Source organism: Simochromis diagramma, unplaced genomic scaffold (genome assembly GCF_900408965.1).
Source record: "Simochromis diagramma unplaced genomic scaffold, fSimDia1.1 OVJJ01000131.1, whole genome shotgun sequence".
Classification (NCBI taxonomy): Eukaryota; Metazoa; Chordata; class Actinopteri; order Cichliformes; family Cichlidae; genus Simochromis; species Simochromis diagramma.
In genome coordinates, this window is record NW_024387200.1 from 6,310,324 (window position 1) to 6,334,635 (window position 24,312).

A 24,312-nucleotide genomic window follows, 5' to 3' on the forward strand; every position below is an offset into this window, starting at 1 on the left:
ATCGTGCGAGTCTCCTAAAAAACAACACTGAAGCGGCGAGGCCAGACTGACGACAAACTGGGGTTTATTTGTCACACCTTTGTAAATGGGACACAGACTGAGCTCACAGCCTTCAGGCAAAAATATGTACAGCTCATCAGTATCAGAGACTACACACACACACACCTACACACACGCTCTGTCATACTGTGGACACACAACTTTGGTGGCATAATTCACTTCCAAGAAGAGATATTTAAACAGAAGCACAAAGTAGTGGCTCCTCGTTACTGATCCTGTAGTGGTAACAAAGCATCCTGTAGGCCACGATCCACCAAATTCAACAACAGGGCATCGGCTAAAAAGCGGTAAAAATAGGCCCACAGCAGCATTTAGCGGATATGAGTAATGACAACATGCTTGCACATGCACCCTGCACTGCACAGACTCTCGTTATCTCAGAGGCTCGCCATTCATTGTAGCCACCGGCAAGAAGAGCATTTTCAGCTCATTCGGCACATTAACAAAATGCTGGAAGAGGAGCAGAAGATTTTCACCGGCAAATAAATGCCAAACAAATGTATTTTTGAGCAAATGAAGAAGAGCTAAAATCAGATTTTAGTAGACGTAAATTCACTGTGGTACCTTTTAAAGGAGTTTTATGGATGGATACCTGGTAATATTAAAGGTAATATTAAAGAAAATGTAATGATCATTCACACACCGAAACACACCATCGCATAATAAAAAACAATATCCATGTTCAAAAATCTAAACATCACCAAGAACCTACGTTTCATTACAAAATATGTCGCAGCAAACACCCTGACATTAAATCCAAAAAGTTTAGCACTGCATTTATAAATTAGATACACTGATTATTAAATTATGTGTTTATATCTTATATGTTAGGACCACAGCGAGGGGCTCAAAGTGGGAGATTGGATAGTTTCAGAGGAAAAAAAAACACCCTCCAGGCAAACAAACTATACAAAAGCACCAAACTGAAGATTAATGTACAGCCAGAGTTGCCACTAACGCTTGATAACCATGTTCAAAGTCTGGAGGTCTCACTGTCGTTAGGGAGATAAGCAGCAGGTGGCGCTGCGGCACATCACTGCTCTTTGTCGTGCATCTGCTGCTGCATCTTGTTCAGCATCTCCTGCATCCTCTTCAGCTGGAGACAGAGAGGAGAGCAGATTAAAAACTGTCATTTTAAATATTTTGCTGGCACTTTGGTTCTTTGTGTGTCGTTTTACGCAGCAGACATTTTCACATCCTCAACAGAATCCAACAAAATTGTAACATGTTAAATCTTATTATGGCGCACATATATTCAATTACAAGTCATAACAGTTTGTGTTTAATCTTTTTTTTTTTTTTAAAAACAACAACAAAAGTTGCTTGGTACCTCCTCATCTTTCATTTTGATCAGTTTCTCAGTGTCCACATCTGGAGTGGACAGCGGTAGGATGGGGATCGGGCTCTCCATACGGTTGTCCTGAGCCAGTTTACTGAGCGATGAAGAAAATGGAGAGAAAACATCAGCATCTATTGAAGTTGTTTGCTACACGTGCTCACGCTTTCATTCCTCACGTACCTGGTCATCTCCTGTATGCACTGCGCTCTGTAGTTTTCATAGTGGACGTCGCAGGTTACGTCTTTGAGGTCGTGCATGTGGGAACGAATCAGCATGTTCCTCAGTTTCACAAAGTCACAGTGCGATTGGTTTTCCACTGCGCAAAGAAATACGCATCGTTAACTTTATTAATCCAGTCAAGACATGCAAACTATTTCAATTTACATTCAGGCTGAATAAAGCTGAACAGACGTGGAATATTCGAGTGTGCATACCTTCGACGATCCCCCAGGGGTACAGCCTTCCCCTCACTCTTTGTCCACGAGCTTCCACCACTGTGTTACTGCCAATCACAGCGAACGGGGTGCACTCCTGCAGAAGGAGACGCGAGGAAAGGTTGTTATTTCAACCCCTCTCTGCTCCGAGAAAGCTGTCTGAGCATGCTGGTACACACTGACAGAGTTATACACGCTCACAAAAGACCCCTGAGCTGCTCAAGACAACTGTGACTTTATTTGTTGAGACAGGTAAAAGACTGTTAGCTGTTTATTTTCTCTCCACTGACTTTCTCAGCTGATCGGTGCGTTCATGCTCCAAGCCCGCATCTATCTCCCCTGAGCCGCTGCTGTACTTTCATTTAAAAGGACAGTAAATGGTTAGGAGCCCAAAATTCCACAGCAACACACTTGGGCCTCATGCCATTAAGCCATGCAGGTACATTTAGGTTAATGAACTCACATTTTAAAGGAGATTAGATGTGTTTTTCCTTATTTTCATTTAGTATATGTGCAAGTAATCCAAGCTTCAGACTCCTTAAAACACCCTGTTTCAGATGTTTTTTCTACTCTTGGCTGTGTATTATGTCAGTAATAGAGGATATTTCAAGCTGTAAACGTGTGTATTAAACATGTGCTTGTGAGGGGCAGCCAATCAGAGATAAGCTGGCTTAACGGGAGGATGGTCTTAAAGGTAAGGGAGCTAAAATGGGTTGTTTAAGACTGAACTTTGAACCATATTACAACATGGTGGAAGAAAGGAGAAGAAAGGTCCTTTTAATAAATTTGTCTTTGAACTTTATCCATACACCATATATATCATTTAGTTCAGATACTTTCTGCCAGCTGAAGGCTTCTCTGTATCACAGGTTTTGCTCAGCTTTCCAAAACGCACCATCCAACTATCACACCCACTTCAACGTCTGGCAGCATCTCTAGATCCATCTCCATTTTCTTCACAAAAAAGCTTTTATCACTTTCCATCATGCTGAAATGTGCTCCTGTGTGCTTGTTTGAATCATTTAATACGACCTCTTTTAATAGTTACAGTTTATTAAAAACAAAGGCACAAAACATTGCTGTGAGCAGCTTTCACAAGCACTTCCAACCTGCCAGCTTAACAAGTGCAGATTATCCAGAGGAGCTGAGATATACATTCTGATGCAGCTTAGCCTTTTAGCTGCTTTAAGGAGGAAAAACAAAACTCCATTCACTTCCACTGAATGCAATGCAGGTCCAAGATTTAGAGGCAAATACCTTCAAGTTATTTTCCCAGAGTTTTTAACTGGATTGAATAATCTTCCAAAGAACAAGAAGTTTGTTTAGTTTTCCACACCTGACCTGAGAAAGTGACATACCAAATGTTAACTGAGCATAATCCATGTATTAAGGAAGACTGTGACAGTGTGTTGACAGATCGGGAAAGACCTCATGTTTGTTTTATACTATAAAGTTCAAATAGAGGTAATAATTCAATAAAAGGTTACCCTTCTACACTATTCACCGAAACCACTGCTGGTGTATGAGCCTGGTGGTCTGCTCCACTCTGCATGGATGATAGCCTTATGGTTTGCATTTTTTTCTCCATGCATTTGTTAAATAAGAAGTACGATGATCTGAATCTGTAGCCACAGGTACAGCAAGTCAGTAGCTCACAGGTATGTGAGTCCCCAGACTCACCTTCAGCTCTTTGTCCAGCTGTTTAAACTCCTCATCCTCGTCAGAGTCGCATTCAGGGAACTGGTACACTTTGATCCCAAACTTGTCTATCTCCTCTCTTATCTGGACACACACACACACACACACACACACACACACACACACACACACACACACACACACACACACACACACACACACACACACACACGAGAGAGAGAGATCATATTTCATTCACCAGCCTGCAAAGCAAACATCTTGATTTTGCTGCGGAGCTCCTTGACTCACTCTGTCTTTAAGCTTTTTTATCTCGTTGGGCGTGAGGCAGTCGGCTTTTGCGATGAGTGGAATAATGTTCACTTTTTCATGTAGAGCCTTCATAAACTCAACGTCCACCGGACGAAGCCTGAGCAAGGAAAACGAAAGAGCAGGAGACTCAAAATTGTGGCTTTAATCATGACTTCTTTGTGTCCACGTGTGTGTGTGTGTGTGTGTGTGTGTGTGTGTGTGTGTGTGTGTGTGTGTGTGTGTGTGTGTGTGTGTGTGTGTGTGTGTGTGTGTGTTATTACCCATGCCCAAATGGAGGGATGAAGTAGAGGCAGCAGTGGACTCTGTTATCCTGGATGTTCTTTCTGTTCAACCCACTCTCATCCCTGAAATATTGCTCGAACTGCTGATCTATGTAGTCTGTGATCGGCTTCCAGCTGGGACAAAAAAGACACCACAGACCACATTAGCTGCTCTTGCGAGGTCCCGGGAATTCAATCGAGCAGTCTGAATCAGACACAAGCAGATCAGCGAGAGTCTTATGTTTACCATTCATTGTTGTTCACAGCATCTCCAAACCCTGGCGTGTCCACAATTGTCAGCTTAAGCTTCACTCCTTTTTCCTCGATGTCCACGGTGTGTTTGATGATCTCCACAGTTTGATTAATGCGTTCTGCAACGTGACAGCAATGAGGAGGAGAAGACAAGTGAAAGTGGGAGGTCAGTGAAAGTGTACAAGAGCCGATCAACAACTCATTAAATACTATAAATACTATACTTTAGCACTTAAAGTACTTTATACAACATGTCTCATTCACACACACAAATTCACACAAGTACATTTTTCTATGTGTAAATGCTTTCTTACTAACATTCACACTCCAATGAACACATCCAGAGCAACCGGTGGTTCAGTATTTTGCCCACGGACACTTTCGAAGCAGACTGAATCAGCCAAAAATGGAACGATGGGCATGACCACGAGTACCTTTATAATTGGAGTGCTATTAAAACAGCTGGCACTCATTCAGCTGTGTTCCCTTGTGTGAAGTTTGTCCTGCTGCCAGTAGATTAGGGAGAGGTTACTCATCACTGGGACGCTTGTATATAACTTAGAGTACCCAGAGTTTGTGGTCTGCTGACTGATGGCTGCTAAGTAAGGAAGTAATTGTTGACACATTTAAACACTTTGTTAGACACACTAGTTTTAGGGGTGCTACTCACTACTATAGTTTTATGTTGAAGAGGCAGGCCAGCAAGCTTAGGACTTTATTTCTTTGGCCGCTGTTAAGTAGAACAGCTTGTAGGCTTCATCTAGAGATCGCTTTGTGTTTTATTTATTTCTAAACTACTCCACCTGGTTGGTTAATGCTACCTCACTTTCCACCATCTGCTGGGGTTGTGTTATGGTCCCTCAGCCTCTTTAGTTACTTCCAGGTTTTGGTGGCTTCTTGGATCAGGGAAACGACCTTAGCAATCATTCTCTCTTTTTCAGGTCGTTTGGATTTGTTTGAACTTGTTGTTCTTTAGCTTTTGATTTATTTATTTTTTTATCTATCCACACATATCAATCACAACAAAAGCGCCTTGAGGTGACTTTTGTTGTGATTTGGCGCTATATAAATAAAATTGAATTGAATATTTGACTGGGAAGCGTGGTCTCTATATTTTGTGACAGATGTCATCAAAAGTTAAGTCTGTCACATTCATATGTTGTTGTTGCACCCAATAAAAAAAAAACTAAGATTAATTAAAAGAAATTAACACACATGGGGAATTAAAGGTGGGGCTTTGTGAAGGTTGCATTAAGTATTCAGCAAGCAGTGGATTCATTATGACTGCTGCGCAGAGATAATAAAGAGACCAAGGACTCACCCTCAGCGTTCAGTAGCTTCCTGTCTTTGTAGAGGTCTGTGAGGAACAGGCTGTTAACAAGAGTGGATTTTCCCATACCGGACTCTCCTGCAGGTCAAACACAAACACACGCACAGACACACAGATAGTTATCCTGTGTGTATATTTAATTATGAGATATTAATAAAATGAACTCAGCTGCCAATTTACTAATGTAGTGCTGCAATAAATCCATCTGCCATGATGACTTTATCAATGAGGATAGGCAAAATATTAGAAACAGCTAAATGGCTCTAAAAACAACTCAAACAAAAACTGGTCCATGGGAATTTATTATATGCCTAAATTGGTTTTAGCTTAGTGTGCCTATTAAATAGGCAGCTGAGTGCAAATAGGCAAGATTCAGCTTGAAACGCACCTGCCACCATCAGCGTGAAGTCGAAGCCTTTCTTCACAGACTTCCTGTGGACCTGGTTAGGCAGAGTTGCAAAACCCACATACTGTTTCTCCTGGAACACAAAGAAAAGGAGACAGAGGTGTTCAGTGTGTTTATGTTGCACTTTATCTCATCATACGGCAGCTGTCAGGTGTGTTGTGACATCTGCCGGTATCTGAGCTGTAAGTCTCATCATCAGCCCAGAGATGAAACACAGATGTGTTTCTGCAATGTAGGAAAAATTCTTGGCAGATTCATCAGTCGTGAAAATAATTATTGTCTTGATAAATTGTTTATCTGCTTGGTCATGTAAAAGTATAAAAAACAAATGCTTGTTTAATTTCCCAAAATTCCCATTTTGTGTCGCAATCAGGATAATCTAAATCCACTAAGCTTAATTCTTCTTCGTCTTAATTTTGGTCTTATTTTTTTAGTTTAGTACCGTTAGTTTACCCAGTGTATGGCTGCTCTTTCTCCCTGTTTGGTTTGCTTTTGCTCAGGATCCCATATTTGTGTTCAGTTTTGTAAGCAATTATTTCAAGTTTGAGTAATTCCTGAAAGCTGGTGCAGCTTTTCGTGCATCTTATATGTTGGGTTCCTCTCAGCCATGGACTTATAAACAGTAATATATAAGTTATTTTATCAGTGAAGTTGCTGCTTGGGTTATTCTTTTTATAACCAGTGTTGGTCAAGTTACTTTAAAAAAGTAATCAGTAACTAATTACTGATTACTTCCCCAAAAAAGTAATCCCGTTACTTTACTGATTACTTATTTTCAAAAGTAATTAATTACTTAGTTACTTAGTTACTTTTTAAAAACACGATTTACAACCTGAAGAGGTGATAAAGTGATAGATCTTTCAGCCCAATTCTACTTTTTCTGCATAATCCATCATACAAAATGTAATCAAATGAAAAAGTCTCTTTTTAAAACTTGTTTTATTAGTTTTAATATTTTAACTTTATGCATCAAGCAAAAATGTAATTATATGGAACATTCTCTGACTGGAAGAAATTTGTTTAATATTTAAACCTATTTTCTGCACATTCCAGCACATAATTTTTTTATTTTTTTTGTGTTTACACTCACTCTTTCAAATAGATGCAAGTAAAACACAGCAGAAAATAAATAAAGTCAAAGACTCAGCGGTCCTGTTGCTCTATTTTCACCTGTAAAGCAGGAGTTGGGTAGGCGGAGGTTTACCCTGGTGCAGGTGTGCCGCGGCGGTCAGTGGAAGAATCCGCGAGTTTCTCTGTGAATTTCCCATTACGTCGTTGCGCACTCGGTGCTTGCTCGGAAGTTTAGGGGTTTTTTTCGCTGTAAAAAGAAGTTTTCTTCCCACGCACAGCGGACACTAATGTTTTTGTCACTTTTTATGGAATCAAACTCAAAGTAAGGTCAGTACTTCCACGCTTTAAACGCTGCACGCTCACACTCTCTCCCGCACTCGATATATGATCCATTGTTGATCTGCGCACAGCTGTTGTCACGAACGTCGCACTCGGTCACTGTCATGAGACAATCACGGTTTTAGTAACGCAGTAACGCAGCGTTCCTACGGGAAAGTAACGGTAATCTAATTACCGTTTTTGCAATAGTAATCCCTTACTTTACTCGTTACTTGAAAAAGGTAATCAGATTACAGTAACGCGTTACATGTGTGTTATAAACAGAGATGGGCAGTAATGCGTAACGCGTTACTGCCCATCTCTGTTTATAACACATTGTCATGTGTAAGCCAATATGGCTTAAGGGGTTTCACCAGTTACCCAGCAGTAAATACAACATTTAAAATTAGCTCCAGTAAAGCGATGTGCATGATGTGTAGTGATTAACACATTCGCCTTACATGTGAAAGATCCTGGTTCGAGACCAGGCAGAAGACACAAACCCAGGTGCAGGGGTTACGAGCTGGTGCCGAACCCAAGCCGAGATAAATGTGGGGGTTGTGTCAGGAAGAGGATCTGGTGAAAAATCTGTGCCAAATCAAATATGGGGATTCATTATGTGTGGCGATTCCTTTGGTAATAAGGAAGGAGCCAAAAGTATTGTTAGAAACAGCCGTGAAAACCTTTGAATTCAAGTGTTTTTAATCCCTTTTCACAGGTGTATAAAATCAAGGACCTTAGCCACATGGATTGCCTTGACAAACATGTATGTGAAAGAATGGGTCGCTCTAAAGACCAAACTCAATTCCAGCATGGCGCTATAACAGGAGGTCAGTTTGTGACACTTCTTCCCTCATAGACTTACAGCTGATTGTGGAATTTTATTGCAAAGTAAAATTGTTTAGGAGCCACAGCAACTCGGCCTCCTCTGGCATTAACATCAGCACAGAAACTGTCTACCAGGAGCTTCATGGCCAAGCTGCTCCTGCAGCTGCAATATGTAGGCTGCCCAGAGTTTTACCAGAAATATTTTATTTGAAAAACAGTATAAATAATTTAACTAATCCAAAAAATCACCAACTGACTTTCTATTATTTGACTAACCGAATAATTCACAAGTTAAGTTGAGCTTCAGGCCTACAATAAAACACCGAAAAGCAAAAGGTCAAAAACAGAGGCAGAAACCAAACAACTGTAAGAGAGCGCTGAGGGAGTGTAATGTGAAGACCAAATGGATCTGGCAGAGGCAATAAAATCACCACAACAGACGGACGAGGTCTGTAATACAGAAAATCTACAACTGCACGGAAAAAACACGTGCAGCTGAGAATAACCAGCATCTCAGAGTTTCCACTAAACACAAAGAGAGCCACGGGCTACCAGGCTCTCGCTGTAACGCACAGCAGTAACTCCAGTATCCCGCTGCATCTGAACGTCATCTTTACACCACAGTACGACACACTGACATGTGTGGACATAAATACACACTCGAGGCCCGCAGAGAGCATTCACACACGGACAGAAGCTGCATTCAAAGGACCTGAAAAGCTCTTTTTTACTCTGCAAACACACGAGCCAAGCACACAGTCAGTGTACTCATACGCTGTCATAACTTGTCATAGGCATTTCCGAACCCCCCCCCTCGGGTGAGGATCTCATTTATAAAAACACGCACACACACACACACATAAAAGAAAACCCACAAGCTGCGCAATAAGACAAGACACTTGCCAAAGAGCCAGAGGTGTAAGACCGAGAGAACTGCTGAGAAAGCTTCACATAAATCATTGGGTAATCTCAGCTGCAAACCTGACGCTATGTAGAAAAATTGCAAATGGAAACTGAACTCAAACAAATCCACAGAAAGCAGCAAAAACAGCAAACAGATGCTGAACAGGGTCTACAGGTGTGGGGGTATTTCTATACTCATCCCGAGCTATCTGCTGCTATTTTTTCTCTTAATATCCGCGTAACTGTCTGATTTCTTTTCCCAGTCTTTGGCTTTTCTTCACACATTTCTTACCATAAATCCAATTCTTTACCTTCTGTCTGGCAGTTCTCACTCGTGGGCACAGCAGCCGTTCCACCAGTTTTTCTTGCAGCATGATGGCATCCATCCTAAACCGCTCCGACACTGACGGACCAAAATAGCCGCTGGTCTCAGAAAGTTAAAAAACAGCCCAGCAGGGAGGCGGAAAGGCAAATTTGAATGCTCTAGACCTTGATAGCTCTGTCTCTAACACACTTCCCTCCTGTTTATGAGCTTTAAATGTGTTCCTCCTGCTCTCCTCTTGACTCCCTTTCTTCTCTTTTCTCCTTTGTTTCTTTATTTCTTTTTCTCCTCTGCCCTACAGCGGTCTTACGCTCCCTGCTCAGACAGGTATGGAGGAATTCTCGCTGAGAAAGAGAGAGAGAGGGAGCAAGAGAGAAGTGGCAATTTGAGGGAGGAAACAAGGGAGGGATGGAAGGAACGAAGGTCTAAAAGAAACTCATTCATTCGGTCTGTATTCCCTCCCCCAGCTCCAACAGTACAAAAATAAATCCTTACACTGAGAGAAATGACTAACAGCTCGCAGAGAGAGAGACAGAGGGGAGAGAAAGTGTACTATATCGTAAGATAAAGAAAAATAAAAGAACGTGTTTGAGCATGGCAGTGACAAAAGTTGCAGTGCAAACAAATGATAACTGCGAGTTCGGGCCTGCAGAGTAACACAATCAGATGATCGAGTCACTTGTCAGTCAAGTGAAAGCTCTGTATCTGCTGCCTTTGCTATTAGCCGAGGCATCTGTGTTTTACTGCAGGTTTGCAGTGACAGACGGTGACGGAAGAGGACCAATACAACAAGTAAATATTCTTCATTTAAACTCTTATGTAAGTGCAGGGATTACAGCAAAATTAGATAGATAAATAAAATAAATAAAAGCACTCCAAAAAAATACACTTGTGACTGATATTTCTATCATTCACTCAGTATTTGAATATTTTACTGGTCTGATGAGTCATGAGGAGGAAGTTTTACCACATAAATGTGCAGTCTACCTTTCAAAAAAAAGATACTTGTTAAGTTAGGCTAAACATAAATTCTTATAAGGATTCACAACCCAAAAATGAATGAGGGGAAACCCAGTATTCAATGTTGCCATGAGGGAGTCACTGTGATTTTGATGCCTGGGCTGTCAGAGCCTTCATGCGTGTTTTTCCTTGGCTCTCTTTACACGTTTCTTCCAGCTAGTCTGAGCCAGCTGAGTAAAGAGTACAGTGAAGCAGCTCTATCAGAAAAAAACAAATACAAGAAATGAAATTTGATAAGAATCTTGCGTATTTTTATATTTTTAATTGTATTTTGCAAGTAGCACAGCAGTAACTTAACTACAAGACTTTAAATTAACAAAAAGGTTAAATGCAGTTAGCAGTGGTTATGTGTGTGTTTTCAAGCACCTTAAAAGAAGCATTAGAGATTCAAAAACACTGGAAACACTGCCGCACATCAGAGAAAATTAATGTTTGGGAAAGTCCAACTCCTGACCTTAAACCTGCTGAAATGCTGATATAACCAAAAGGGCAGTGCAATAAGGAGCAGGTCTTCTTCTGTAAAGAGGAATTTAAAGGTTTTATTCCAGACTGAAGAACAAACAGCAGCATTGTAATTAAATCACTTTTTAACTGCTGCGTTCTACAAAAATCACATTTTATAATCAATCAGTGCAGATTCCCTGGTAACTCTGAAGGTTGGTGTAGTTTGAAGTTCATGTGCGTCGTGTAAAAGCACATAAACATATAATGCAAACATAACCAGATTCATTATCTGCCTTTATGCTAAGGAGAGCAAGCCAGCTTCTCGCAGTGGCTTCACATTTACTGTACACGCACGCACGCACGCACGCACGCACACACACACACACACACGAGTGATATCAGAGTTTTGATCTCTTATCAAGAAAGGCCCCCAAACCCCCCAAACTGTCACATGCTGCGTACTTTAAATAATTCAGGTTTATTTTTTAGGTCAGTGAATAAATTTTGTTATGCTGTATACCCACGGTGTGATTTTCAGTGGGAACATGCACATACTACAAAGCTGCTACAAACTGCCAGTCTGGACTGAAATAAGAAGGATGTAAAGAAATCACTGGGCACTGTAGAAGTGTGTATGCATTTCTGTGTGTGTGGAGATAAACGAGGTACATTTCATGGCAGAGGCTGGACTCGATTGATTCCAGATGTGACTGCGGTGTGTGTATGTCAGCGTACGATGGGATGGGTGTGTTCGACTTGTGCATGACGTGGGCAGCAGAGCTAAAATGCTCTTTGAAATAACAGAAGCTGGGTTTTTAAAGAAGAATACTGTTTTTTCCCCCTGAAAAGGAATGCCTCGCAGTGACGCCACGTATGGCGTGTGAGCACCTCGCTCCACGCCACAGGAGGGAGACAGAGGACTGAACTGGGACAAAAAGTTAATGGTTTCAGCTTCTTGGTAAGTTTTCTCAGCTGAGAGGAAGCAAATTGAAACGTCACAAATGGCAGATGAAAAGTTTACGGTCATTGTAGACAGAGAATGCGTGTGTGTGTATGTGTGTGTGTGTGTGTGTGTGTGTGTGTGTGTGTGTGTGTGTGTGTGTGTGTGTGTGTGTGTAGGGCAGAGGGAGGCCCAATCAGAATAAAAGAAAGGAACAGATGTCTTGAAATGCTCTTACAATAGCCAGCCCCAGCCCCCCCCCCCACCGGCTAAACCCCTCACCGTCAGCCTTTCACAATGGCCAGCTGTCCCTTTCTGTCTCTCTGTCTCTGTCTCTGTCTCTCTCCCTCCCTCTCTCTCTCACACACACACACACACACACACATGCAGACTCTGCTGATGTCACTTCACAAAGTATTCATTTAAACTTCTTGCTTTATTGATTGCTGAGTAAAGTCAAAGGTCTTATATAATCTTTTCTTTCATGTGCTCATCTTATGCCTTGCTGCCACTTGAACTTCATGGGTAACACCTAATAAACACTTTAACTGAATATTACACAGCAGATTCACAAATTAAACAGAGTCCTTCTGAAGCCACAGAATTGGCTTTATTTAAAAGGCAAAAAAAACAGAACTTGTATTGAAAATATGACTGGAGTCAAAAATACCAGCGTTTATTTTGAGACGGTATGCTCAGATATTCTCACTAACAAGTCTTGACAACCAGGTAATAAAGAATTTTTTTTTTTTTAAAAAGCATTAACATCATTAAAAAAAAGACTGTTTTGGATCGAAATAGAGTTATTGCCTAAGATGACTTAGACCTCAGAGTGTTAAATCGACATCTGTGTATCCTCCCTATGGAAGCACTGATGAATATGATTATATATGAATATTTTACCCTTGATAATCCAAAAGCAGTGATGATGTCTGTAAATTGAATGTTCTGCTAATTTTTCAGTTTTAGTGGTAAAACTGGGAAATATCTTTTGAATCTTCAGTTTAAAAACACAAACCTGAGAATATTTGGCATTTTTGCTGTTTATGTTTATTTTTTTTAACTAACAAGAAGAAGAAACTTTTTGGCTGTCAGAATATTATTTCTGGATCTCTGCCTAACAGTATCTTTGCCAATATGTGGGACGATCCTGTTAGGCAGAGATCCAGAAATCAGCCACTCGCTCATCAGGCAGCGCTCAACTTCCTCCTCTCAGTCATACAAAGTTGTCTTTAAAGGAAGTGACTCTCAAAGGCTCACAGCAGTTATCTCCTCTGTCACACAAACACATGAAATCGCATGTCATCACTCTGGATGTGGCTGAAGGAGGAACAACAGTTGATGAGACACAGTTTTGCTGATGAAAACTTTAAAAATCTAAATTCATCATGAAAACTTTTTCAGACTGCAGAAACAGAGATTTCTACCATCAACGTTCAAGCTGCTTGTTTTTTACAACATCATGATTATCCAGCATATGTGTGCAAACGAAGGCTGTAGTACAGAACATACTGTGGGACCGTTATTTATACCTTGAAGTAACAGATATGCAGCGGTCAAAAACCAGTTATAAAACCAGAGCTTTAGAAGGTTTATTATGTTTAATAGGTTTTGAAACTATAAAATCCTTGGGAAAATATTTGCTGAGGTCAGATCATGAGGTGCAGTGGTTGGTTTCCTCACTGACTTCTGTACAATAGACTTCTTTTGAAACAAAAAGCCACCCTGTTGGTTATCAGAAAAAATGAAAGATTTAAGCCTCTTCTGGACAGATGTCACTTTTCAGACCAAGAAGTTATTCTAAACTTTTAAACAGAGAATGTTTATAGAGGGCTTTAGCAGAGAGTATAAAAGATCGACACACAAACCCACTGGCATGCCTGGAAATGCACCCTTTTTGCAAAATAAGAACTTTTATTTACTTTGACCTGAAAGAAGCGACTGAGTCCATAAACTCATAAGGAAACTGTTTACTGAGGTCACAGAGGAAAAGCATTGAAAGCTATTTTCCCATAAACTTCTACAGCACCAGAAGTCTTTTTGCAAATCACCCTCTGGTGGCCATTAACTAAACTACAGGTTAGAAGCACTTCTGCACTGACGTATCCAAGCTAGCATGGGGCAGGAGGCGGGGTACACCTTGGCCAGATCACCAGCCTCTCACAAGACTAACACACAGAGAGAGATAAGTAACTATTCACACTTGAATTCACACCTATGACCAATTAATCTATAAATGCACTGATAAGTGAACCAAAGCAAAATCTTTATGCTTTTCAGTGGAGACTGAAGGTGGAAGGACCAAAGCACTGACCATAAATTATTGTAAAAATATATAACAGATTTCCTAAATTGTTAGAGAAAGAGAGAGCGTGTATCCAATTATTTTCCACCCTTTTTGCTCAAGAATCTGACAGCATGCCATGATCTTGTGTAGTGGTAATAACCCGGCTTTAATTCATGTGCTTCCAGCTTAAAGCAGCCAGACGGCCTGCGATGGAGCTGAGAAGAGTTGTGACCTTTACTGTTCACTCCTCTCGAGCTCCCAGCCATCCCGCTGACACTGTCAAGCCATTAACACTGAACGCTTCCTCTAGCACACTGCCTGCCGACCGGATGGTAGCCCAGTAAAGTGAGGCAAAGAAGAAGATGAGGAGTAGGAGGGGTGAGGGCGGGTGAGACAAAGGAAGAAGGGTGCAATAAAACAACATGAAGATGGACCCCCCTCCCTCCTTTGTTTTGTCTCCGTGGAGATGCAAAGGCCAGCATGCCCCCAGCTATTTAGCATGCTAATCTGACAGCATGTAAATGCTCAGGCAGTGATAAAAATGTTTCAAGGACATTTGGCCGTGGTTGCCCAGTTTTAGTTTTAGCATCAGCTCATTCAAAGACAAATGATACTTGGCTATAACCATATTTGGTAAGTAATCATGCTGAGGAATGTTGGAAACTGTGCATTATAATTAAGTAACTTCTGATGCTTCTATAATTTTCTTTTTGTCAACAGATCCCATGAAAACACAAACCAACAAAGAAAATGTCTCTTTTTGTACCATAGATGTATACAGACGTTAAAAACACACCAATTAGCCAAACATGTTGCACTGATCCTAATATACACTTACAGGATTTCATTTCTTTGTAAAGAGTCATCGACAGACCTTGTCCACATGTTTGAGAAAAGCTGGTAAAAATTACACTGTCCCATTTAAGCTATGTGGAACCACCTTTTGAAGGACTAAGTGTGCTGAGAAGGATGAGAAGAATCAGATTGTGCTGCTTTTATTAACGATGAGAAGAAAATGCTGATTTCCTTGTTTTACGTATTAACTGACTGACTGCATTACAATATATCCAATTATAGGTTACAGGAGGGATCCAACTTCCGGGGCAGCAATGTCAATGTCAAACTGTCAAAAGTTGCAGTTCCTCCAGTGGCCACTTGAGGTTGGCTCCTAAATTTAGTCAGAAGACTCCCGTGTTAGACTGTCCAACTTTACAGCATTAACCTGAAGTTATGGTTCAGCTGGGTATGGTCCATCTACCTGCAGATGTGCTCTGTTGTCAGATGCAGGCAGTGTACAAAGTTACGACCTTTAAAAGCAATGAAGTGTAAACCCTTTTAAAAAAAAAGTTTACAGCCTGATGCAAGAGACAGTTTTGGCCTCAATATAGTTGAGGCCAAAACTTCATAACGACCCCATGAGGATGAATTTTTTTTTAATATGTCATCCATCTGGATACTGACAGGGCTTCATTTTGGTGAGTGAAATTCCAGTATTTTATTAGTTTGTTTTTTTATTTAGCTTAAGGGTTCACCTTGCTATGGGAGTGTCCCACTCTTTCATTTAAATAAGGTAACTCCTGGCTTCAATGAACTAGCATAGTTGTGGCCAAAATGCTGAGTCCAAATCAGTAGTTGTAGCCCTGGGAGCTGCAAAAGGCTGCAAAAGGCTGCAAAAGGCTGCGTTTTGGGGAACTGATTAACTGATGTCACTAAAGTGGAGTTTCAAGGTGAACACGAAGAGGAAGTGTCAAGGTGCTCAGACACATTGGAAAAGCACAAAGAGTCACTAAGATCCTCAAGCAAACTCAGCATGATCATGATCACATGATGTGATGCAAAACCACAAAGATGAATGAGCTGTGACCTTTTTAAATTTTTTCCAAGATAAAAAATAATCTTTCACGTACAGAAAAAAATGGAATTACACCACCACAAAAACACCTCATGCTTTAAATGGAATTAAATCATTTCAATGTTTTCTCTAGTGAATAACTCCATTAACTCCATGTGGTTCATGACAGTATAATTAAGATATTTTTGATGTTTCGAGAAAGGTTACAAAATATTCTTACTGCCAAAGTCCTGATCCCCATTACCAAAGAAGTTAATCCCAAACATAACCAGGTCGACTGAATACTTTAAAAGATTTCTCTCAAAGACTCAAAGATATCTGGGTCAGCTTGCACTCACTGAGCTGTCCAAAAAATGAGCTGAGGCTGAGCTGTAGCTAAAAATCAGAGAGGAAAACTGACTGCACACACAAACACACACACATGCACGCAGGCTAATGGATCACTGGCAGTACAGGCGTGTTTGCGGCATGAGAAAAATGAAAGTATGTGCATGAGAACTCACTGCAGGGCATAAGCTCCTCAAACACCTGAACAACAACAGCGCAGGTAATAACCGTTACAGAGAGAAAATAACTTTCCGGAGCAGAAACACACCCAGGCTGCCTGATCTGTTTTTCAGGATCTAGATTATTCTCAGTTATCAAACATAATGGTGTACACACTCACTCAGGAGCTGGAAACATTGCTCATTGACGACTTGATCGCATCGCGCATCGATGCTCTGCATATTCTGACCTCAGTTCTCTAGTGGGCTGAGATCTGATTAACATGGAGGTCATTTGAGTTCAGTGAAATCGTTGTCACGTTTAAGAAGGCAGTTTGAGATTATTTGAGCTTTGTGCTGCCAACAGCCATCAGAAGATGGGCGCACTGTCGTCATAAAGGGAGATGACATGGTCAGCAACAATACTCAGGTAGGCTGTGGTGATAAATCTAAAAATAATGATCAGTTATTACTTAGGAGCCCAAAGTGTGCCAAGACAATATATCCAGCTCCATTACAACATGGTCACCAGCGTGCACTTGGTTTTAATGACAATTTCTGACTGCACCATTCGAAATTCACAGCAAAAATCAAGAACAGGCAATATCCCAATCTTCTGTTGTCCAGTTTTGGTGAGCCTGCATGAATCACAGGCCTGCGAGGTGCTCTTCTGTATGCCTTGGTGGTGGCAAGTGGTTGTTTGAGTTACTACTTCCTCCTTATTGACCTCAACAAGGCGCTTTCACCAAGCGAACTGCTGCTTATGCCATCTTTTATATACAGTCTATGGCCATGAGCTACAGCTAGCTTAGTTTAACATGAGACAAACTGTAGAAAACATTTAAATTGGCACTGTCTAAAATTAACCTCAGGAGCTCTAAACCAATGCATGTGCACTGTTACATAACGTGTTTAAGCCGTGTTATGCGCTTAATTACTTATTAGCTGGGAACAGTTATTTTCTGAGCTGTTTGTAATTTGTCTGAGGCAATACAAAGTTTGGCACCTAACACAAGTAAAACCAGTATAATCATTTCTATACTTGGCATGCGAAATATTTTAGTGAGCGTTAGCGGTCTGGGTTGGTTTCAGTGGCAGTTAAGTTCAGTCAAGGTCAAGGTTACCTTATTTATACCTGCAGGTAAGTTTGCTTTACAGAAAAATGATAGCACTTGCCATCCCTTCGTAAAACACACACACACACACACACACACACACACACACACACACACACACACACACACACACACACACACACACACACACACACACCTATTTAAACCTGACAGACAAGGCTCTGTGACAGAGGTCTGACTGAACCATGCCACTAAACAAAAAGATAAAACAGACTTAATATAAGACTCGTCACACCACTAAACCAATCATCAATGACTGGGTCGTGGCTAGTTTCACCCTCTTTCAGTAAGCTGACAATAACAGAGTCATCTGTGTATTTAATGATGGCCCTGTTTTCATATCTGCTCAGACACATGTTTGTATAGAGTATGAATAATCAGGGTTATAAGACACACTGGGTCAGACAGAGCCCCATTTATTCTCACTCTTTGTGACCTATCAGTTAAAAAAATCTAAAATCCAGTTCACCAGGTTTTCCACCTTGTTCAATTTATTCCATAATCATTTTCTGGGGATTTTTCCAAAGACTTTCATCACGACTGAGATGAGGGCAAAAGGTCTGAAGTCGTTTAGAACGTTTGGACGACTAGATTTAGGGACAGGAACCAGGACAGCTTCTTTTCAAAGAGAGGGCACAGGTTGTATTTGCAAGGATTCATTAAAAATAACCTGAAATATAGGTCTGAGTTCTTTAGCACAACATTTAATTAGGCGGCCACTAATATTATCAGGACCCTGGCTTTTGTTCACATTAACTGTATGAATGGCCTTTTGGTCATCGCTGAGTTCAATGATAAAGTGCTGAGTGTCTTTCAGTTTCTGTTTCAGTTCCAAAATATCCTTGCTAAAATCAGAAGAACTAAAGCATGCAACATATTCAAGGAGTTTGCAAAATCTCTGTTTGAATTAAAATCGTCTAAAACGGTCTGGCTGCTGCTCTGGGGATTTTGAAGCCCCGCTATGGTTTTCACACATGTCCAGGCAGACCCAAATTTTTTTGCAGCAAATTTGCTTTCAAGAAAGTTTTTGTAACTCCGTTTTGCTTTCAGGATCTCGATTTTCAGGCCTTTGGTAACTGACGGAAAATCAATCACCAAAGTCTGAAAAGCAGACTTTCAGACTTTCAGTCAGCCACCAAAGACCTGAAAGTCTGCTTGTGGTGCACAGATCTCCTGCTGGCTGGTGCTCTGTTTAATGACTACTTTTCTAAAATTCATCCTGGATCCCTTTTTATGACAAATGACTGATAAAATCTGGAAAGTTTGGGGCACAAAGTTTGTTTCTTTTACCTCTGAAGCTGGTGTGTAAGAAAAAGTTTGAGAATCGCTGCACTGGCCTTTGACCAAGTGTTTAACCAAATGTTATGCCCATATGATTAATAGAAGCTCGAGGCTTCATGCATCAGCTGCTCCCTCCTTTTCTTATCTGTTGAAGAGCTGCAGGAGGCTTAAATTTCCACGTTTAAGTCGACCCCCCTCTCTGAGCTGCCTGCTCCTGCTCTGCAGCTGGTCGTCAGTGGGAGCAGCGAGGGTCCCATCTGTGGCAGCGAGAGGGTGTATGTTTAGAGACAGAGAGAGCAGGTGAGAGAATTAAGTGAGATTGTACCTGAAGTGAAGTGACACTCATGCAGACAAATCTGACTCAACATCTGTTCACTGCTCACATCTCCTGCCCGCCTATATATAGGCAACAGATAAGGCAGTAGAGCAAGGCTTAAGGAAATTCTGTAAATTTACGAGTTAATATCTTTATTGTAGGGGCAGCATGGTGGTGGGCACTGTTGCCTCACAGCAAGAAAGTCTTGAGTCAGGCTGGAGTCTTTCTGTGTGGAGTTTGCATGTCCTCCCCATGTTTGCGTGGGTTCTCTCCGGGTACTCCGGCTTCCTCCCACATTCCAAAGACATGCAGTTAGTGAGGATAGGTTAATTGGTAACCCTAAATTGCCCATAGGCGTGAATGTGAATGCAAATGGTTGTCTGTCTCTATGTGCTAGCCCTGCGGCAGACTGGCGGCCTGTCCAGGGTGTACCCTGCCTCTCGCCCTAAAACAGCTGGGATAGGCTCCAGCCCCCCGCAACCCTGACAAGGATAAGTGGAAAAGAAAGGATGGATAGATGTTTATTGCACTACTTGATGCTGCCATTACAGTGAAATAAAATGTATTGATTGAACATTCCTGGTGATAAACAGCCGACAAACGGACTGATTGATTTTCTAATCTGTGCTCTAGCGGCTGCAATTCCAGCTGCACAGCAGATTACCCCTTAACAGGCTACAACACACAAAATCTCTGTGTGCAAACTCATCCTACACAATCAGGAGTTGAGTAATCAAACTTGGCAAACAGGAACATTTTTGGCCCTTGAAGATTCTTATTTACGTCAGGTATCATGACTTCATCATGCTGCCCTGAGCAACCAGATACAAGTGGGCTAAAATGACTTTTTTGTAGCATATATGCACTTACAACATGTTATAAAAGCATGAAACGAGTCTACTTTTACGATAAAAACATGCATTTTATATCCACAAAACTTTCGTTATGTATGATAGATCATCATCATTATCATCGTGTTGCCTAGCAACCACCCAACACCAAATCACAGACCATACAGAATACAGCAGCAGTGGCATGTACCACCCTCTTATTCTCCCCTGCTGCTCCTGAGCCACAGTTACTAAGGGGCTCATCATGACAGCATGTCTTCACTGATTAACAGCAAACTTCCAGGAACAGAAGCAAAACAGGACAAGCAATCATCAAAACATCAAAATCAGTCTAATGAACAGAACAATGAACAGCTACTAGTGAGGGTCATGGTGAGACCAGTTTACTAGCTGATGTTATTGTGGAAACACTTTAGATATCCAAAAGCACATTTTTGAGCTCAAATCAGTGATACATCATCTGTGTGTCACTCCAGCAGGGTGACATCATGCAGCCGAGTGCTGGTCAAACTGGGATTTTTTCTTTTTCTTTTAATCTTTAATGAAAAAATGCTCAGTGAATATCCATCCACCTACCCACTCACCCACACACACACACACACACACGCACACAGACTAATCACCACACAGGATTGTGAGATGAGAAGTCAGATGGCGTCGTCCACTCCTTCATATTGGAGCAGTCATGAAAACTGATTTTTTGTCTCCACACTATCACAGCCGAGGAAGTGAGCGTTCAGGGTGACGTTAATGAGGGGAACGTGGAAAGAGAAACACGAGAGTCGGATGGGAGTTTTCTAAAAACATTGATTTTAAGATTGATTATCAGTTACGGCTGTTTCTGCAGTTATGATCTCAGCATTAAGTCAGTCATACTGAGAAGGATTACTGTGCTTTCCAGCTCTCCCTCCTCTTCCTCCTCCTTCGCAGCATAAATGGTCCAGAATAGGAGATATTTTTCTCATCAGGGTCAAAGTCAGCACAGAGTGTGGGAGTGGAGAGTGAAGTGACAGCCAAAAGCAGAACTCACAAGGTGTAAAAACACTGTAGTAATGAATATTTTTATCAAGAGGCTTTTTTTTTTTTCTACTGTTTATGCACGCAACGTAAACCATCCTCATCCAGGTTTTCCCTCATAGTCTGTGTTGGATCTGCAGTACCAATACCATGTGACCACCATGAATTTAACGACTGAACTGGATCCAATTGGGAATTTTTGGAAGAAAGCCACTCCAACCTGTTCAGCATTTTTCTACAGCACCGAGGAGGGTGGAGTATACAGGGGGTGGGGGTAAAAATGAAGATAGAAACCATCTCTGTTTTTGGTTTCAGGTGGTGGAACGTAAACAAGCACTTTTACACAAATTCTATACTTCAGACAATATGCAGATATACTTTAAGAAGTATTTTTTTGCCATCCTTGGGAGAATGGCATGTTCTGTTTTGTTTGAATACTCTCCAATTTGCTATGATCATGCAGACAAGTCATCATAATTATTACTCCACAAGCATACCAATTGCATTGCACTGGAAAGTAGTTTAATGTGAATAAATACAGGTTCATGGTCTCATCTAGAGAGTGAAGTCTTTGACATATGGGTTACTTAAACTGATTTTACATTTGTTACAGGAATTGGCACTGAAATGCGGTGAGACAGCATCAAAACGCTCTACAAAAGCAGAGAGATGACAGATAAACACAACCCTCTGAGAGTTATTGCTGTGCATACCTGTACCCTTAAATATAAGACCTCACTGATTCTTCCAAATCCGGGTCAAAGTACACATAAAAACAAAAATAAAACTAATAGTCTTACTTGAGCATAAATTTTCATTTGTTTCAGGGGGAACTCAGTAATAAGATAAACTCGATCTGCTTTAATGTCACCCGTGTGATGTTATATTGCTCGGTTTTATTGAAACTACTAATTCAAGTTGCTGTTCTGAGTGAGGTGTTTCAACTTTGACTAGAAATCTAAACAGTAACACGTTTCATTACAGTAAATCAATTCAATCACAGGGACGGAGCCACATAACCAGTAACAAAAGCCTATTAAGGGGCTCTGAGCACAGTCCGCACATACAGACATAACTGGACTTAGGTAACAATTTTTTAAGGACATCTTTTTTCCTCTGACTGTTGTACCCACAGAAACACGTTCTAACAGTTTAAATTGTAATCATTTTATACTTCAAGTCGTTTTTCCAGTTACAAATTAAAACATATAAGAGTTCCCCTGATGAAACTATGACACTCATGTCCGAAAGACCGAATGATAATAATAATAAAAAAAAAAAATTCCACAAATGTTCATTTCTTGCAATGGGATACTTGAATTTTGTATAAGAAATAAATTAGTCTTTTTGCTGCATGTGGTTCCTGCTTTACTCACACTCACATGTGTAACCACGCAGTTACTCCTGTACTGTCACCTTACACTATCTTCAAAGAGGAAGAAGAGGAGGAGGGTCATCAGAGAGCCGGCCTCCCCTGCAGGCTCATGTGGCAGCTGTTTTTAGCTGAACAATGGTCAGTAAAGGTTTACTAAAGGCAGCCAGCAGCGGCGACTGTATCCACGAGTCCTGCTGACGCAACGCTGACAATTAGGTCAGCCCATCGCCCGATTCAGTGACCGAAAAACCAGAATAAATGTGGAGGCAGCAGAGAGTCGTGGAGGAGGGGATGAGGAGGAAGGATGCTGCCTTTTGGGTACCATCACGTTGGCTGCTCGCCTCTTGTCGCGCTGGCCTGCTCTACATATGCGTCTAAAAATTACTCTACCCTCCCCACCCACCCCTCTCCGCCTGTCAGTGTGGTGATCAGCTCAGCCTGTGATGGCACGGCTACCCTCAGAGCATCGTGCGATTATTAATCTGACGCGCACATGAGAAAAAAAAAAAACGAAAACATGGGATCTGAGAAGCAAATACTAGTGATCCTGCTGGAGCCGAGCTCTCCCTGTGCCAGAGCTATTGCATCATAAAACATCCTCAACCACAACAAATATCACAAATAAATACAATAAATGATGATTCCTACCTCCGTGCTGTCCTCTGTTAGCCATCATAGGATTGGATGAGAGGGGGTTGCAGGTGCAGGGATGCAGAGCGACGCCCAGAGAGACGGAAACATGGAGACATCACTGCACTGATCACATTTAAACTCAATCCGACGAATAAAAGCGAGAAAGCACGCTCACCTGTCTTTACCGGGATCCGGCTTTTGTACCTAATATTGGACGTCATGTTCACCGTTCTCCTCCCGAATTTCACCGAAGCGACGGCTCACAGACAGCGGACCCTCGCCTCCAAACCCCCGGACAGACAGGAGGAGGGCGGGCCGAGCTGACACGACACATGAAAACCACTCCTTCCTCCTCCTCCTCACAGACTCAGCCAAACAGCAGGAGGATGCTATGAGTGTCAAAACCTCAGTAACAACCGTTATTAAGTAACCCTCTCTTCTCTCTGAGCCTTAAAGCTATTTTACTTACGCTTGAAATCACTGGACCCAACACGTGAACACATATTTACCTGATGAACCTACAAAAGTTTGCCTTGTTTTTAGTGTCCTCAATGAAACATTCATATTTTTTGTAACCTTTGTACCTTTTATTTATGTTTTATTTATTCATCTTGAAAGTCCTCAGTCTGACCTAAGGTTTTACTTTTTATAACTATCTGCTCCCCTTGTGGTTACGTCTTTGCGGTATGTGCAGATTACACTTTTACATTAAAAAAAAAATCATTATAGAAAGAAATAAAATTGATAAATTCACAAAGCTTAATAGGATTTACTTTTCATGCTGCTGGACTTTGTGCCAGCAACTTCATAATGAACAAAAAAATAATAATAATCAAAGAAACGTCTGGAACGACTACCTCTTTGAAATTTCTTCCTATGCCTGTTCTCACGGCGAAATGGTTGCCCCACAGTAACGAGGTCCCTAGTTTGAACTTCCTGTTTGTCTCAGACCTACGTGGGCTTTCTCTAGCTTGTTGGGTTAATTGGTGGTTTCAAGCTGAATGTGTGTATGTGAGAGTGTGTTGCTGTCTCTCTGTTATCCCTCCTTTAGACAGGCGACCCAATCCAGGGTGTACTGCTCCTCTCACCATGTTACAGCTAAAATTAGCTCCTGCTCCCTAAACAAACTTAATGTGAATAAGTGGACAAGAAAATGGATGTTATGAGAGTTTCCTGTGCAAGAC

The 24,312-nt window shown here is 41.3% G+C and overlaps 1 protein-coding gene across 3 annotated transcripts; it reads right to left on the reverse strand.

Moving 5' to 3' along the window:
• Nucleotides 1–47: 47 nt before the first annotated feature.
• On the reverse strand, nucleotides 48–23,439 carry sept5a (septin 5a). Of its 3 annotated transcripts, XM_040051127.1 has the most exons (12): nucleotides 23,304–23,439; nucleotides 23,144–23,157; nucleotides 6,032–6,122; nucleotides 5,635–5,721; nucleotides 4,309–4,432; nucleotides 4,062–4,196; nucleotides 3,781–3,898; nucleotides 3,514–3,615; nucleotides 1,834–1,930; nucleotides 1,580–1,715; nucleotides 1,391–1,493; nucleotides 48–1,156 (listed from the first exon to the last, which is right to left on the reverse strand). In XM_040051127.1, the coding sequence occupies exons 1-12, from the start codon at nucleotides 23,347–23,349 to the stop codon at nucleotides 1,094–1,096; spliced, it is 1,116 nt and encodes a 371-aa protein (XP_039907061.1). In that variant the 5' UTR covers nucleotides 23,350–23,439; the 3' UTR covers nucleotides 48–1,093. The 3 variants fall into 3 exon arrangements, with proteins under 3 accessions (XP_039907061.1, XP_039907060.1, XP_039907062.1); XM_040051126.1 differs by lacking the exons at nucleotides 23,144–23,157; nucleotides 23,304–23,439 and adding an exon at nucleotides 9,481–10,234; XM_040051128.1 differs by lacking the exons at nucleotides 23,144–23,157; nucleotides 23,304–23,439 and adding an exon at nucleotides 9,462–9,484.
• Nucleotides 23,440–24,312: the final 873 nt, after the last annotated feature.